The sequence below is a fragment of the Notothenia rossii genome (genome assembly GCF_949606895.1).
Source record: "Notothenia rossii genome assembly, chromosome: 2".
In the NCBI taxonomy this organism is placed as follows: Eukaryota; Metazoa; Chordata; class Actinopteri; order Perciformes; family Nototheniidae; genus Notothenia; species Notothenia rossii.
The window spans coordinates 2,387,713-2,403,830 of record NC_136904.1 but is presented as its reverse complement, the minus strand read 5'-3'; the positions used below and the strand labels follow the sequence as shown (position 1 = coordinate 2,403,830).

At 40.3% G+C, this 16,118-nt stretch overlaps 1 protein-coding gene across 1 annotated transcript in view; it reads left to right on the top strand.

Moving 5' to 3' along the window:
* The first annotated feature begins 3,920 nt into the window (after positions 1–3,920).
* The window catches only part of gpn1 (GPN-loop GTPase 1), a 12,995-nt gene continuing 797 nt past the window's right edge, over positions 3,921–16,118 (top strand). Inside the window, exons 1-12 of the mRNA XM_079663002.1 lie at positions 3,921–4,139; positions 5,666–5,759; positions 5,903–6,009; positions 7,076–7,113; positions 7,206–7,284; positions 7,566–7,660; positions 8,302–8,347; positions 10,256–10,402; positions 12,779–12,861; positions 13,070–13,109; positions 13,285–13,372; positions 14,631–14,735. Coding sequence (XP_079519128.1) covers positions 3,966–4,139; positions 5,666–5,759; positions 5,903–6,009; positions 7,076–7,113; positions 7,206–7,284; positions 7,566–7,660; positions 8,302–8,347; positions 10,256–10,402; positions 12,779–12,861; positions 13,070–13,109; positions 13,285–13,372; positions 14,631–14,735 — 1,096 coding nt within the window. The 5' untranslated portion in view covers positions 3,921–3,965. The remainder of the gene's footprint in view (positions 4,140–5,665; positions 5,760–5,902; positions 6,010–7,075; positions 7,114–7,205; positions 7,285–7,565; positions 7,661–8,301; positions 8,348–10,255; positions 10,403–12,778; positions 12,862–13,069; positions 13,110–13,284; positions 13,373–14,630; positions 14,736–16,118) is intronic.

Below are 16,118 nucleotides of genomic sequence, written 5' to 3'. Positions count from 1 at the left end.
CAGCGCATTTGAACTCCTCAGCTTTTGCCAGGTCCACAGTTTCACTTTGTAGGTATTTGTGTAGACTTTCTGTCACAGACAAAAAAGTCTTGAACATCATCAATAGATAAACTGTGGAGAACCTTGCAAGGTTGGCATGCAGACCCACAGCCGTAGGGTTGCTGATATTGGACAGGCACGTGAGAACTGCTGGGAAATTCTCTATCATAGCGTTGATAGACCTCAGCTGGCAAGACCATCGGGTCTTGGACAGCTGTACAAGCTCAGAAGCTTGTAAGCCAAGCTGTTTCTGAGTCTCCTTAAACTTGTCATGGTTCACAAGGGAGCCAGAAAAGAATGTATAGACATTCTGCAGGAGGTCAAATAACTTCCTGGCCTCTGGTATGGCCAGACATGTGGAACAGAGCACTAAATTCAATTGATGTGCATAGCAGTGCACATAAATGGCCATGGGATGGTTCTCTCGGAACTTTGCTTGGACCCCTCCAACAGCCCCACTCATGACTGAGGCGCCATCATAAGCCTGTGCAACCACCTTCACATGGTCTATGCCATTCAACCTTAGCTGTTGTTCAATGGCAGTTGTAATGGACTCCGCGTCAAAACCCTTCAAATCTACCATAGCTAGTAAATGTTCTTGCACACTCCCCCCAGCAACATATCGGACACACACAGCTAGCTGCTCAGTGCTGCCATCTCTTGCTTCGTCAGCCATCACTGAAAACATTCCCGCCTCCTTAATGTCTTTACTGATAGCTTTTGTTATCTCCTGGGCACAGCACTGAATTACTTCATTTTGTGATGAAGGTGACAAGTATGTAGTGTGTGATGGTGCTGAATATGTCTGAAGGAAAGGGTCGAACTCTTTCAAGAGGTTCATGCATTCCAGAAAGTTCCCCTGGTTGTCGCTGGACATGCCCTCATCATGGCCACGGAATGGGATATTTTGTTTTCCCAAAAACTTGGTAACAGCCACAACCCGGCTGAGGTACTCCCGTCTCTCTTTTATTTCATGCTCACTGGCAGAATCCAAATGGTCGACAACACTGCCATGAGCCTCACTGGCTTTATAACTACACCAAGACTGCATGCTTGCCTTATGTGCTGGTGATTTCTCATGCTCTCTATAGACATCCAGAGCTTTTTTCCAATTTTGAAAGCCAGTGTTTACAAAGGTGTCATTCTTCAAATGTTTCCCAAATATTCTACAGGGAAAACAAAACGCTGCATCTTTAGCCTTGGAATATTCCAGCCATGTAAAGCTTTCAAACCAGTTGGCGTTAAATGATCGATTCTTTGCACCAAAGTTGTGCTGGGGATATTTTGACAACTTAACTTGGTTTGGGCCAGACTCCTTTCCCCCAAGATCACTTGTATGTCCCTCAAGATTGTGGACACTGCTTTTTTCTCTTGCCCCCAGTCTAATGTTCTCTGCCACTGTGGCAACTGTTTTGCAGTCTCATCTCTGGGGTGTGATCTCTCCGGCCTGTCTGTCTCTTGTTGTCCTTCCTTCTCTCTCTGCCTTTCCCCTGCCTCAACCAGCTCAATCTCTTCTGCCCTCTGACTCTCCTGTCTGGTGCAACGTACAAAAAAATCATATGCTCAATAGTTACCTCAGATAACCATTAAAAGTTCAAATAACATTCATCACATCTATAAGTAGGGACATTTACAGTAGCTAACTACATTGTCAGCTGAGTCTCACTCTCACCTGTCAGTGTCATCTCTCAGTGTCATCCCTTCCTGTGTCCCTTCAATCTCCTCCTCTCCTCCTCTGCACTCTGCTGCACTGAGTCTTGAAACAACATGAACATATTACAGTCTAATGTCTGCATTTTCATTATCTACATTTTTACATATGCAGATGTAAGGTTACTTGTGTATAACCTGTTTGCAGTTATTCCTAATTAATATTAAATTAATAGCCATATCACCTCTGCTCGTGTTCATCAACATCCCTCTCTCCTTCACCTCCTCCGACACTCTGCTGCTCCTCTTTGTCTGGACAGATATGTAACTGTTAGGCTAGTGACCAGTGGTGAACTCAACTTGTGGGTTGTTACCTAAAAGTGGTTTGGGTTGCCTTGTTACCTAGCTTACCTCTCTCATTTCTCCTTGCTGCTTTATCCCTGCTCCGAGCGAATAACTTTCTGATGTCCATTTACAAGATACTAAATACTAAAATACAGAATACTATCAAATCAATCAAATCGTGAAGTGATAAATAATGGGAAACCAACGCCGGAGCTAAAAGGTATGTTTCAAAAGACGGTTAGGATAACTCCATCGACTACTCACGTTCAAAGCCACATTTCTTTGAAAATGTTTCACCTCAATAATAGATTTCGTGATTTAAGATACTTGGGTTTATATATTTCTAAATCTGACACTGAAACTGTCAGTGCCTCACCAGCCACGAACCTCAGCGCATGTCACTGCTATTCACATCTCCATCCATTTAGCCTAGTCTATTATGTTTTATAAATTATTAAAAAGTGCTATTTATACAAATCACATAACATTTAACAGTGTAGCCTATACGATTAGCTTCCAGGCAAACTCATTAAAATATATAGCCTACTCCTGTGTGACCTTCACTTCTAAAACTAAGATTATGTTCATCGTAAAATTACGTTGCTTACCAGATTGACCGCAAGCTTTATTTCATGGTATCCTGAACTACCAAGGCAAAACACGCATCAACACTACGGGTTATCAGAAGGGACAAAAAACATTCGAATAAACAAATGAAAGCAGCGTGTGCTGAATAGGACTAGTCTTATGCTGTGCAAGAGAGGTTTACAGTAGCAAAATTGAGTTCGCATTGACGGCCACAATGCTTGTAAAAGACGCTCCGTGCAAAGGGGTTATAAAGTTACCAGACACACGGGCAGGCAAGTGCATAGAGTTACTAGTCCGAAAGGAAAGTTACTAGACCCGGGCGTGCGGGCGTGTCGCCATTTCGAACCCTGAATAAATTAATAAATTAATAAAAAAATCAGTGACTCAGGCATACCGGGGCACCTCAGATCTACAGGGGGGCACGTGCCCCCGTGAAAAGGGTCTCGCGACGCCGATCCGCCCCTTTGTATTATTTAGATGAGAGATGAGCAGAGCGCCACTGGGCTTTCAACTAAATACACAGCCACGCAAAAACTGCGGCATGTGTACAGCTCCTTATGGGTACTGCAATTAGTGAAGTGCTTTCCTCCGTGGTGAAACGATCAGCACTGTACCACGGAGGAAAGCGGCAGAAAGTCACCTGGAGATAAAGAGAGCGGGGCTGCGTTACGTGCATGGCTTCCTTCTGCAGGTAACGAGGAGACGCACTCTGGCGGCGGTCTCGTTCAGGATCCGAAAATACAATTTAAATATTTTGCACACTTATTCCACTTATTCCTACTGTATACAAAGTCACTAAACACACAGACACACACACACAGACACACACACACACACACACACACACACACACACACACACACACACACACACACACACACACACACACACACACACACACACACACACACACACACACACACACACACACACACACACACACACACAACCCGTTATCCCGACTTTTTCTTTTCTCTCTTTTTTTTTTTTCATGTCCCTTAGGGGCTCCGTAGAAATATATCAAATACAATAATAATATAACATGTAATTCAATCACAAAATCTAACTTTAAATTACATACTAAAGATTTTTAATATTAAAAAATATGTTTTAGTAAAATAATATAAAATAAAGTGATACAAATAAGAATTAAATGCATTATTGTTTTCAAATATTTTTACATGAAAATTGAAAACAAGATTGAATTGGAAATGTAGACAAGCTGCTGATGTAATTAAATAAGGTATTTGGCTCTATCTGGCGGTCACTAAGTGTACTCCGTCACCTCACATTTTGCGACGGTACTAGTGTCTTTACGGCAGTTCACCACAACATCAGACATCATGGCCTCCGCAGCTCCGGAGGATTTACCTGAGAACCGGGAGGGTTTAGCGGCCTCAGGAGACACCGGGACACCGGGGAGAGACACCGGGACACCGGGGGCTGCTCCCCGGGACAAACCGGTGTGTCTGATCGTGCTGGGGATGGCGGGATCCGGGAAAACCACCTTCGTTCAGGTGAGTTAGCATCGGGAGCTAACGGGAGCTATCGGGAGCTATCGAGACCTAACGGGAGCTAGCTGCTTCTGCTAAGGGTGAAAAACAGTATATGAACAGAGTGTCAATACAGTATTAAAAACAATATAAAAAATGATATTGAAACGGTGTTAAAATTTGTATTAAAAACAGTATAAAAACGGTATGAAAACAGTATCAATACATTATTAAAAACGGTATGAAAACAGTATAATTTCATTATTAAAGACAGTATTAGAACTGTAATAAATACAGTATCAATACAGTATTCAAAACAGTATTTGAACAGTAATAAATACAGTATTGTTGTGGCAATTCAGCACTCACAACAGGAAATAATGAAACAGAGAGGAATCAATAAAACACAACACAGATATAGTTGATTAATTATTGTGCAACAATCAATAATAACGTGGAAACACTACCTTGCACACAAGCAGTCAAATGGTTTAGTGGCCCCATGAGTACAACAATCACACAGCATAGCTACTGTAATGAACGCACACACATTTTTCCTAACCATGTTTAGCTAGCACACGAATAGGGATGTTTTCCCTCTGAATGCATTACTTGTCCAGATGTCGAAAAGTCATTATCTCATGACGTCTTTAGGAGTAATTAAATAACAAAGACTTAAGTGTATTATGACCTGAGGGCCTCTTTGTACTCCCTCTGACCTCTGCGTCAGCTCACTTTAAGTGAATACATCCATTGATAATTAGCCATGGGTCTCTCTAAATCTGGAAACTGTTACTCAACAGCACACTTGGTATAGCTTACCACGTGACTAGGCTGATATAACATGATCAATACAGTATTAAAAACAGTATTAGAACAGTTATAAATACAGTATCAATATAGTATTAAAAGCGGTATGAAAAACAGTATCAATACATTATAAAAACAGTATTAATAGTATTGACACTGTTTTTAATACTATGTTGATTCAATTCCACTATTATAACGGTATTAAATCAATGTTAAAACACAGAGAGAGAGATCAATAAAACACAAACACAGATATGGTTGAGATTCTTTATTATTTAGTAGCGCAACAACAATAATAATGTTTTACTAAAACCATAAAAATAAAGTGATAAAAATAAGTATTGAATACATTCTTTGTTTCAAACATTTTTACAAAACATTTGAAAACAATTTTGAATAAAAAATCGGTAAAAATATATATATATATGATCACAAATATAATAAATAACTAAATAATAACATGATAAAAAAATATAATATATAATTCAATCTAAAGGATAAGTGATAGATGTTGTTTAGGATCAATAAGTGTTGGTTGTTGTTTAGGATAAATAAGTGTTGGTTGTTGTTTAGGATAAATAAGTGTTGGTTGTTGTTTAGGATAAATAAGTGTTGGTTGTTGTTTAGGATAAATAAGTGTTGGTTGTTGTTTAGGATCAATAAGTGTTGGTTGTTGTTTAGGATAAATAAGTGTTGGTTGTTGTTTAGGATAAATAAGTGTTGCTTGTTGTTTCCTCCAGAGGCTGACGTCTTACCTCCACACTCGGAAATCTCCTCCTTACGTCATCAACCTGGACCCCGCCGTGCACGAGGTGCCCTTCCCTGCTAACATCGGTACACACACACACACACACACACACACACACACACACACACACACACACACACACACACACACACACTCACACTCACACTCACACTCACACTCACACTCACACTCACACACTCTCTCTCTCACTCTGTGTGTTTTCCTGCAGACATCAGAGACACGGTGAACTATAAGGAGGTGATGAAGCAATACGGACTCGGACCAAACGGAGGAATCGTCACGTCCCTCAACCTGTTCGCCACGCGCTTCGACCAGGTCTCAAAGAAAGCTGCACATTTTAAAGAGGCTCTATTCTGCTTTTCTGTGATGTGTTCTCTAGGTTTTAGTTCAGCAAATCAGGCTTTCTCTAAATCTCCAAATTCTGACTTTTCTGAATACTTTACATTTTTAATAATCACTGGTCCCCGACTTGATCTTGAATCTCAGGATCCATGTATCTGTGATCCTCTCCAGAATGGAAGGAGTCATCACATACAGAGCATCAACTAGTTCCTGAACAGTGTCCTTCACATGCTGATATCCAAGAGAGGGAGTTACTCAGTCACAAGATGGAGGAATAGAAAGCAGTATTCAATGTTTACTTCAGATTAGCTCCACGTCAGAAATGATCATGCTTGTCATATGTCTCTCTCCATAGAGGCTGAATCATCATGTTAATCACATAGCTATCATATGCCTCAAACAGTCCTGATGCTCTTCTAGGTCATCACACATCCTGTCATGAACACAGCTACAGTTGATACCTTTGATAGCATGTTGCTCTCATGTTGGAAGAGGACATTCAGTATTTTCACAACACTAAGTATGCACACGTTATTAATAACACAATAAGTTAAACTAAACAGCAGATATGTACACCGTGGTAATATTGCATGTAATAGCCGACAGCAAACACGAACATATCTTTAAATGAAATGAAAACTTATTCAACTCTCGCTGCTTCCTCTCTGTAAGGGAGCGCTTGTTTTCATACGGCGTGGTGGACAAAGTATTATAAATGCATTTTTTGTAAACGTTTACATTGTTGAATACGCACGAGGCTGATGACGGAGGAGCGTTGGGCCTGCCGGATATTATTACAAACATTCAAGCTGTTAGTATTTCTGGATATTTGATCAAAAGCGACCCCGAAAAGCGCTTCATTGTCGAAGTGTAAAACAAGTCCTGATGAAGTGATCTGATGCTGTGTTCTTCAGTATAAAAACATTATTCAAAACGCGAGGAAAACAGTATCAATGCAGGATAACAATTGTTTACAAAAACTGTACAAACATTTGATTAAAAGCAGTTCTAACACGGTATTCTGATGTGTGCTCCTCAGGTGATGCAGTTCTTAGAGAAGAAGCAGCAGAACCACCGGTCAGTATTCACCTGTAAACTACTATAATATTAACATTTCATTTAAATCAGGCGAGTCACATCCTGCTTGTGATGACCTTTGACCCCTGCAGGTACGTGCTGATCGACACCCCGGGTCAGATTGAGGTCTTCACCTGGTCTGCGTCAGGAACCATCATCACTGAGACTCTGGTGAGCATCTTTATTTATGTATGCATTCATTCTCAAGTTATTTTTCAAAGTCTATAGTCTGTTTATTTTCCAATATGTTTTTCAGGCCTCTTCCAAAAATGAATACTAAGCTCTAAAAACATAAACAAATACATTTAGGTAAACAAAATGTTGAAATATATTTGATTTATTTCAGCATTCTTCAATAAACATTTTTAGTTATGCATTCATTTTCTATGTTTTGATATTTAAACGTTATTTTCCTTCCTCTGTATTCAGTGTATTTGATGAATATGTTGCAGGCGTCGTCCTTCCCCTGCGTCGTGGTCTACGTCATGGACACCACCCGCAGCGTGAGCCCCGTCACCTTCATGAGCAACATGCTGTACGCCTGCAGGTACACACCACCTTCATTAGACCATCTCTCCTTCACCACCTCCGCTAAACTGTGACAGAAATCTGGAAATAAAAACTAAAACTAAATTCATAAAACTCTCTTTCCAACACCAGAACTGGGCGCCTAGTAAATAAATCATCCTGAGAGAATATGAAGTGATTTAAATGTGAAATATAAACATTGAGCTGTTTTTCATTCAGGAACAAAAACACTAATCTTGCATTAGTTTAATCAAGATGAAATGCTATGTGATTTATTTAAGTTACATCCAGCAGGGGGCGCTAACATACCAGATAATAATAATAACAGTATGTAATATATGTTCATTTTTAATAATGACAGTTGTATAATTGTTCTCACACTTAATAAATAAAACATATGTTGCTGTTTATAATAAAAAATGCATTAAATGAGATTCTCCTTGATAATAATGGACCATTTGGACAAAGTCAATATGTTTTTAAACAATATCAGTTCCATCTATTCTTTCTATATCTGTTAACAATTAAAAACCCTTTTCTAAGAGTAGAGTGAATGTGTAATAATTATATTTTATATCTGGAAAATAGTGAATATGTTTTGGAGTCTTCTCCAAATAACGCAGCAGAGAGTTGTTCAGCTCTTTGTGTTTCCTCCTCCAGTATTCTCTACAAGACCAAGCTGCCCTTCATCGTCGCCATGAACAAGGTGAGGGGTTCCTGTGGAAATGCTTTAGAATCAGACAAATAATACTTTATTCATTGCGGGAGGGGGTTTCGAGTGTTTCGTCAATTTAATGTGTTTCTTAAAATAATACTTCTGCATACAGTATTTTATTTTTATTTATTTATATATGTATTTAACAGGGACAGTGCACATTGATTAACATTTCTGTAAATGCGCCAGAGTTAGCCAACAGGCTATTTTTCGTCTGTAGTCCCTGGACAGATGTTGAAAGTCATCCTAAAAACAAAAATTCACTTTAAATACAATCAGTAAAACAACATTCAACAGAGATGCTTATATTATGATAAAAGCATATATAAAAACTAAACTAAAATACATATTCACAAAGCAGACAGATGGCAACATGTGACACTGTGAGTGTTGCGCGGCCAGATACGGCTCAGCTGACTCAGATAAGGAGATGATACATTATGATGTGATATGCCGCGGACTGTACTTAATGTTACTCTGATCCGGTTACTTATGTTGTGGCAGATATTTAAGTAAGCTTTCTTAACGCTAATGTTCTAATAGTCAGATTGCTCTGAAGATGGGAGGTGATATTCTATTCATGTTCACGTTCACACAGTCGGTGATTTTTGCCGGCCGTCTTTCCTGCAACGGCAGCTTTTCTGTATTTCCTTTCTCCTGTAATATGACTTGATCGCTTTAAACTCCGCACACTGAGCTCTGATTGGTCAGCAGGCGGTGCTTTCACTGAGTTGAGCTCTTAGCCTGCAACCTAACCTGCTCCGTGGCAGGTTAGCCGCTCAGCATCAGTTACCATGGAGATCTAGCCCGCTAAAAAGAGAACCAGCGTCGTAGGCAGAGGTCCCGTTTTTTGCCGGTCAAAATGTCCGTTAAAGTTTAAATCTTCCGGACAAAATTAGAAAAGTACCGGTCAAAGGTCTTCTTTGTTGTTGAGCTTTAAAACAAATTGATATGATTCGATATTAAACAAACTAATTATAGTAAATTAACTACATTATTCAAAAGTGAACAGTAACTTACAATAACACAGGAATAATAAACGGAGCGCTCTCTCCCTCTCCTGACAGCCCGTCAGTCTCATGCAGCTCGCGGATCAGTAATGAGTGACCCGACAGTCAAACTAAACATATCTATAACTAGTTACGGTAGTTTGAGAGGTCATTAAAATAGCTACGTGTGATATTCTAACCTGAAGTGTGTGTTTTGTTCCGCTCACCGCTGCATGTGATCATGCAGCGCTGCGTGTCGACTCGTCAGTAGCAGCTGATCTCTCTCTCCTGTCAGATTAGACTTCACTCGCGTTTATGTCCATATCGATCAGATCCAGCTAGTTCTAGCTAATGATATGACTACCTGCTTATTAAAAGACACCGTGACCTAAACAATAAGTGTCGCTATGCAACCGGGTGAGGCCACAAAGTATAGCGCGGCATTATGCATTTGTTTACATGCCCACCGGAACCCCGAGGCATTACCAACAGATCAACGCACAATCAACCCATACAGGACATCTCTTTCTCCACATTCAGTGTTAGACATTAGAATTGACTATTCTTGTCTGTCACATAAGTTGCGCAACTGATGCGGTATTGCGCTAAGGAACATTATTTGACAGGAAATTTAGACCGAAGAGATTGAGATTTGCCGGTCTTCAACATATTTTACCGGTCATAGTCCGGTAATTACCGGCTAACGGGAACTCTGGTCGTAAGACCGGAAACTCAGAGTTTACCCTGAAGTTAGCTCGCCAAGCGAAAATCCGGCTTCGTAGTACAGACCTCTGGAAGCTCTCAGTTTGTTGTTGTTTATTGTTTATCTCTCTCTCATCAGCTGTTGTCTCTCAGTTTGTTGTTGTTTTGTTGTTGTTTACGTCTCTGATCAGCTGTTGTCTCTGTTCAGACGGACATCATCGAGCACAGCTTCGCCGTTGAGTGGATGCAGGACTTTGAGGTGTTCCAGGATGCTCTGAACCAGGAAACGTCGTACGTTGGAAACCTGACGCGCTCCATGAGCCTCGTGCTCGACGAGTTCTACTCCAACCTGCGGGTGAGTGGGAGTTCAATCAGGACTGTTCATGTTAGTCTTAGTCTTTAGATGAAAATGGTTATTAGTTTTAGTCACATTTTAGTCCTTTTCAGCCTTCGTAGTTTTAGGCGACGAAAACTCAAAACATTTTAGTCAACTTTTAGTCTAAATGTTTTCTCTCTTTAAACTAATTCAGTTCGGCAAATACAGGAATCTGAAATCTGAATGAAGGTGACAGCATCAAGTGTTGAAACTTGTAAAGCAACATTTCACTCTCTTAACACTTTACTTGTGTAATATCTAGGGCTGGGTATCGTTAAGGTTTTTAACGGTACTAATACTCTTATCTTTACTGCTTATCAGTCCCGTACTTTAACGGTATTCTTATAGGTACTTTTTGTTAAAGGGAAAAACTAAACAAATTGTTAACTGAATTAACATTGCTTTATTTAAATGTGGCCCCGCCCCCCACACACAGAGAGAGAGAGAGAGAACTCGCCCCCCGCACACAGAGAGAGAGAGAGAGAACTCGCCCCCCGCACACAGAGAGAGAGGCTCCGCCCCCTGCACACAGAGAGACACACACGGTGTTTCTCAATTTCGAGGACGCTTGCTTGGTGGGACATGTCTTCCGAGTCGTGGTCCTTCAGAAGTGAGGAAAGAATCCTTCCTGGCATTCGGAGAACGATGAGTGGAACAGGCTAGCAAGTGTGCAGGTGTGCGTCATATGAGAGGCCCTGCCTTATATTTTCCGCCAAAGATTTTGGGAATTGGTCCGTGCGCAAAGCATTGTGGGGATTTTAAGATCGCGGAGGATACACATGTGCAGCCTCGAAATTTCCCGTAACGAAGTACGCCGGCCTGTGTAGAATTCCAAGCATCCCGGACATTGGAACAGTCCTTCGGCGGCACTCGATGACGTAGCATCCTTGAAATAGTGGCTCTGGAGCAGCCTTCCTCGACATTGAGAAACACCCAGAGAGAGAGAGTTAGGCCCCGCCCCCCACACACACACACAGAGAGACACAGGGACATCGCTCTTCTGGAGTGAAGAGAGCGGAAATAATGATATTGCAAGTTAGAAACGTAAGATGCATTTTGACAGACAAGATGGACACTGGGGGGGAATTATGCTGCATTTTGAATGTCCGATAGTCCACCATTAACACCTTCTCGTCAACGAAAACCAAATATACATTTCATCATAGTTTTTATTATCAATAATCTATTTTTAGTTCGTCATCGTCTCGTCTTAGTCGTGTAAAAAAGGTCGTTGACGAACATTTTTCGTCATAGTTTCCGTTGACGAAATCAACACTATTAAGACTTCATTAAAACGTGTATAAATGTTATATAGGCATAAGGAGTTGAGGTGAAAATGTGCAAATTAATGCTTTAAATAATATATTTAATGATTAAAAGTTAAAGTGAACATTTGAATAAAACGATCAAATAAAATTTAAAATGTGCGATAAAATAATACGATTTAAAAAGCATTAACATTTTTATACAAATAGTTTATACCGTAATTTTCGGACTATAAGCCGCGCCTTTTTCCCCATTTTTCGACCCTGCGGCTTATATAACGGTGCGTCTAATCTATGGATTGTTACAGCTAACGGCCACTAGGGGACCTCCTAAATCTATGGATTTTACAGGTTACAGTCCACCACCTTTAACTCTATGGGCTCTATGGCCGGTCCGCGCCCCCCACCTTTAAGCGGCGGGCTCCAGCAGGAAAAGCTGGAGGCCGGAAAAGAGTGAGACAGGTAGCGCGCAAAAGTAAAAGTGGAACCGAGAGTGGTACGAGAGACAGAACGAGAGCTGCTGCGGCTTATATTCAGGTGCGCCTTATAGTCCGAAAATTACGGTAGTTACATTTTGCAATAACAATGTTTAATAGAATAAAAATGCATGCAAACACAAGACTGATTGAAAAAAAATAAAAATAAGGAATGTATTTTAATTAAGTTAAACCAAAAAGATGAATAAATACAAATACTGTAGATTAAAAATGTTCCAATAAAGTAAGTAGAAAACAATGAATGAATAAGTTGCAATAAAAATAGAATAATATTTAAAAAGACAAAAGTATTTAATAGGAATATATAATATAAACAGAAAATGTTTAAGAAAAATGCAAAGATTGAATTAAATTAACATTATATATATATGTATATATATATATATATACTCTCAAGACAGTGTTCAATAAAAAGTTAAATAAATTCAAATACATTACAAATATGTATATATAGTACTTAAGAGTAAAAATGGTAAATACATAATTTAGATCAACAGGAGAAATTAAATTAAACAGAACATTGCTATACAAACAGAAAATGTTGCAATAAAAAATGAAATAGAAATAAACATATTGACTCTCTCTCCCCTCAGGTGGTGGGCGTGTCTGCGGTGACAGGAAGTGGACTGGACGAGCTGTTCGTGCAGGTCGAGGAAGCTGCAGACGAATACGAGAGGTTGCTGAAAACACATACATCTCATTTAGAAAGATCTCCAGCACTCTGAAGGAAAGCTGCAGCTCCAATGCACTCTTCTTATAACTGAAATAAATGAGAGGATTTTAACTTTCGTGTTTATTTTACGGACATCTCTTCGTGTTTGTCCTCGGCTCTAATATGGTATAATTTAAAAAAAGCTGAACTCCTCCTCCTCCTTTCCCCTCAGGGAATACCGACCAGAATATGAGAGACTCCGCAAACAGCTGGTGAGTTCATCAAATAACAAAAACATTCATTCATAGGGCACAGTCAACAGAGAGCGATTGTTTGTCAAAGATAAAGAGAACACCTTTGTTTGTACAGCCATGGTTATAATGATTCTTCCGTTAGTTAAGTTGTTGTTACTCTGATTATTGTAAACAAGTGTTTTGTTGTGTTCAGCTGGACGCCCAGAGCAAGAAGCAGCAGGATCAGATGGAGCGACTCAGGAAGGATCTGGGAGCCGTGGATATGAACACACCTAAAACAGGTAGAGGTTAAAACACATCTCACAGAAACACTAACATACATCAAGTATGGACAATGTGTAAACATATTTATGTATTTATGTATCCCTCTCTCTCAAATATATATATTTATATACATGAGTGTGTCCGCGGGGTCTTAAAAAGTATTAAAAAGTATTAAAAGTTGATAAATAAATTTAGCGAAAATGAAGGCTATTAAAAAATATTAAACTGCATTTTCCAAGGTATTAAGAAGGTCCACAGCAACGACAACATGAAACACCCTTTAATTTACTGCAACGACATGTCGGGAAACCCCCTCAAGGCGGCCCCATGCATAGCGCGCCGTAAAATGCTGCTTCTTATTTTAAGTTTTGTTGCCTTGCCTCTGTGGGGGGGTGGGGGGGGGGTTGGAGAGTGTGTTGGGGCGCCACTGATGGTGATGAAAGCTGGTTCGAGGGGCCCCCACAGACTCTAGAATCGCCACTGTCGATGGGGATCAAAGCTGTCCGGTCCCACATGCTAAGTGCTAGCCAGAAAGCCGACTCTCCCGATAGCCAATCCGTGCCTCCCCTGACGCCGCTGACACACCGCTGCAGACTCTCCCTAAATATAGTCTATATTAAGAACGAGAAAGGTCTTAACATATATATCGTTTTTTGTAAGCATATGACAAATGGTTGAAGTTCATGTGGAAAGGAGGCTTCAGTAGTCTGTCTGTTTTATCTCTTGGGAACAATGCCTAAATCAAATACTGCTTTCTAATGGTTTCTTTTTCTAATAAACCTTGCATTGGGTTTGTCCCACAATTCATTCTCTTGTGCTTTGTTCTATCTGAATTATGATAAGGAGTTATCACAAGCTGTTTAGTTGTGCTATCTTACAATCAATACTGTATATAGTCAATGTGAGGTGAAGTGTGTCGCCAAGGTAACCGGTTAGAACTCGAAGTTGCGATGAGGTCTTAAAATGTATGGAAAGGGTCTTAAAATGTATTACATAGAGATTTAATAAAATGTTTATAATTTAATGTATTTGTTTTATTTATTATATATATTTCAATATTATTAATGCACACTATGGTGACAATATCTTTTTTTTTTTTACTCGACATATTTTATATTGCAAATACTGCTTTATCTAATTTTTATTCATTCTTTTATTTGACTATATTTCTTCTTATTCTTTAATGTTATTGTGCACCGTGACAACAAGTCAACCTACCTGGTGATAAACCTGTTTCTGATTAAACTCTAATTATTCCTGATGTTATTCATAAAGACGGCGTTGACATTGCGGGACCCAGTGACCTCATCATGAACCGCGGTAACCCTGACGACAGCGAGGAAGACGAGGACAGCGACACGGACGACATCGACCACGGAGGTGAGAAATAAACAGGATACGCTGTACTACTACAAACAAGAATACTTGTACTAAAGCACACGTCTACGTTGTAAAAACACACAACTATACGCTTTAAAAAAATACTACGTGTAAACAGAAACCCTTTTTATAATTAAACACATACATATGCTGTAAAATGTTAATACTGTAAGAAAAAAATACAACTCTATAAAAACACAAAAACATTTGTATAGATTGTTCAAATGTATACACTGTAAAAAAGAGAATCATTATGATCACTGTATACCAGTGGTGTAGCTGCACGTCCGGCCCACCCACAGCCAATCAGTGCGTCATAGCGTTTTTGACGTTCCTGACAAGCGGCAAACTCTGGGGCAGAGCCGGGAAGCCCAGAAGGAAGTGCCACAAACTGCAGTTCCTCTAGTGGCCAATAGGGGGTGGAAGCAGAAAGGAGCCATTTCCATAGACGCCCAACTTTACAGCAGAAATAAACGTGTTCCTAGCCTGGATCCAATCTAACTTATTCTGGATATAGTTAGATTCCACCTTCATGACTATGGAATAGGGAGTGTGTGGGGGAAACTTCTGTAGCAATGGAGAGTCAGGACTCAGAGAGACACGAGGAGAGCTGGAGCTTTGATGGCAAGCACTGGTGGTTTATTTGGAGCTTTGGCCGGAGAATTCACAAGACAGGTGGTGTGTCACGAGTTGACACAGCGGTTTCCAAACCAATTCTGAAGAACTCTTTCTGCAGCTCGAGGTTTTAACTAGTTCAGAGTGTAATAATCAACATTCTTCATCAGCGAGACAAAACAAATATGGACCCTGAATCTAACTAGAGCTCTCGTCCATAGGAAAGAATGTGCGCCAGGGATCCTTCGTCTCTGAACAGTAAACTACCTCATGGCGGCTTGTGCTCAGTCATAGACTGGCAACAACAATGCGCCCAAGCTCCTCCCCCTTAAGAGAAAGAGCAGCAGAACCCAAGCTCCTCCCCCTTAAGAGAGGGAGCAGCAGAACCCAAGCTCCTCCCCCTTAAGAGAGGGAGCAGCAGAATCCAAGTTCCTCTCCCTTAAGAGAGAGAGCAGCAGAACCCAAGCTCCTCCCCCTCAAGAGAGATAGCAGCAGAACCCAAGCTCCTCCCCCTTAAGAGAGGGAGCAGCAGAACCCAAGCTCCTCCCCCTTAAGAGAGGGAGCAGCAGAACCCAAGGCCGTAGACCTACGCCGTGGGAAAGAGAAAGTGAGAGGAGAAAATTATGAACTGTGTTGAAGGTTGAATACCTAAGCAAATTATTCCCTAACAAAGTGCATTTTTTTACCGTGAGTAAATTAGTAAGTAAAGTAAGTTTTGCCGTGAGTGAATGAAAGTCTTATTTCTTCTTGAGGTCTGCAGTGCAGCGT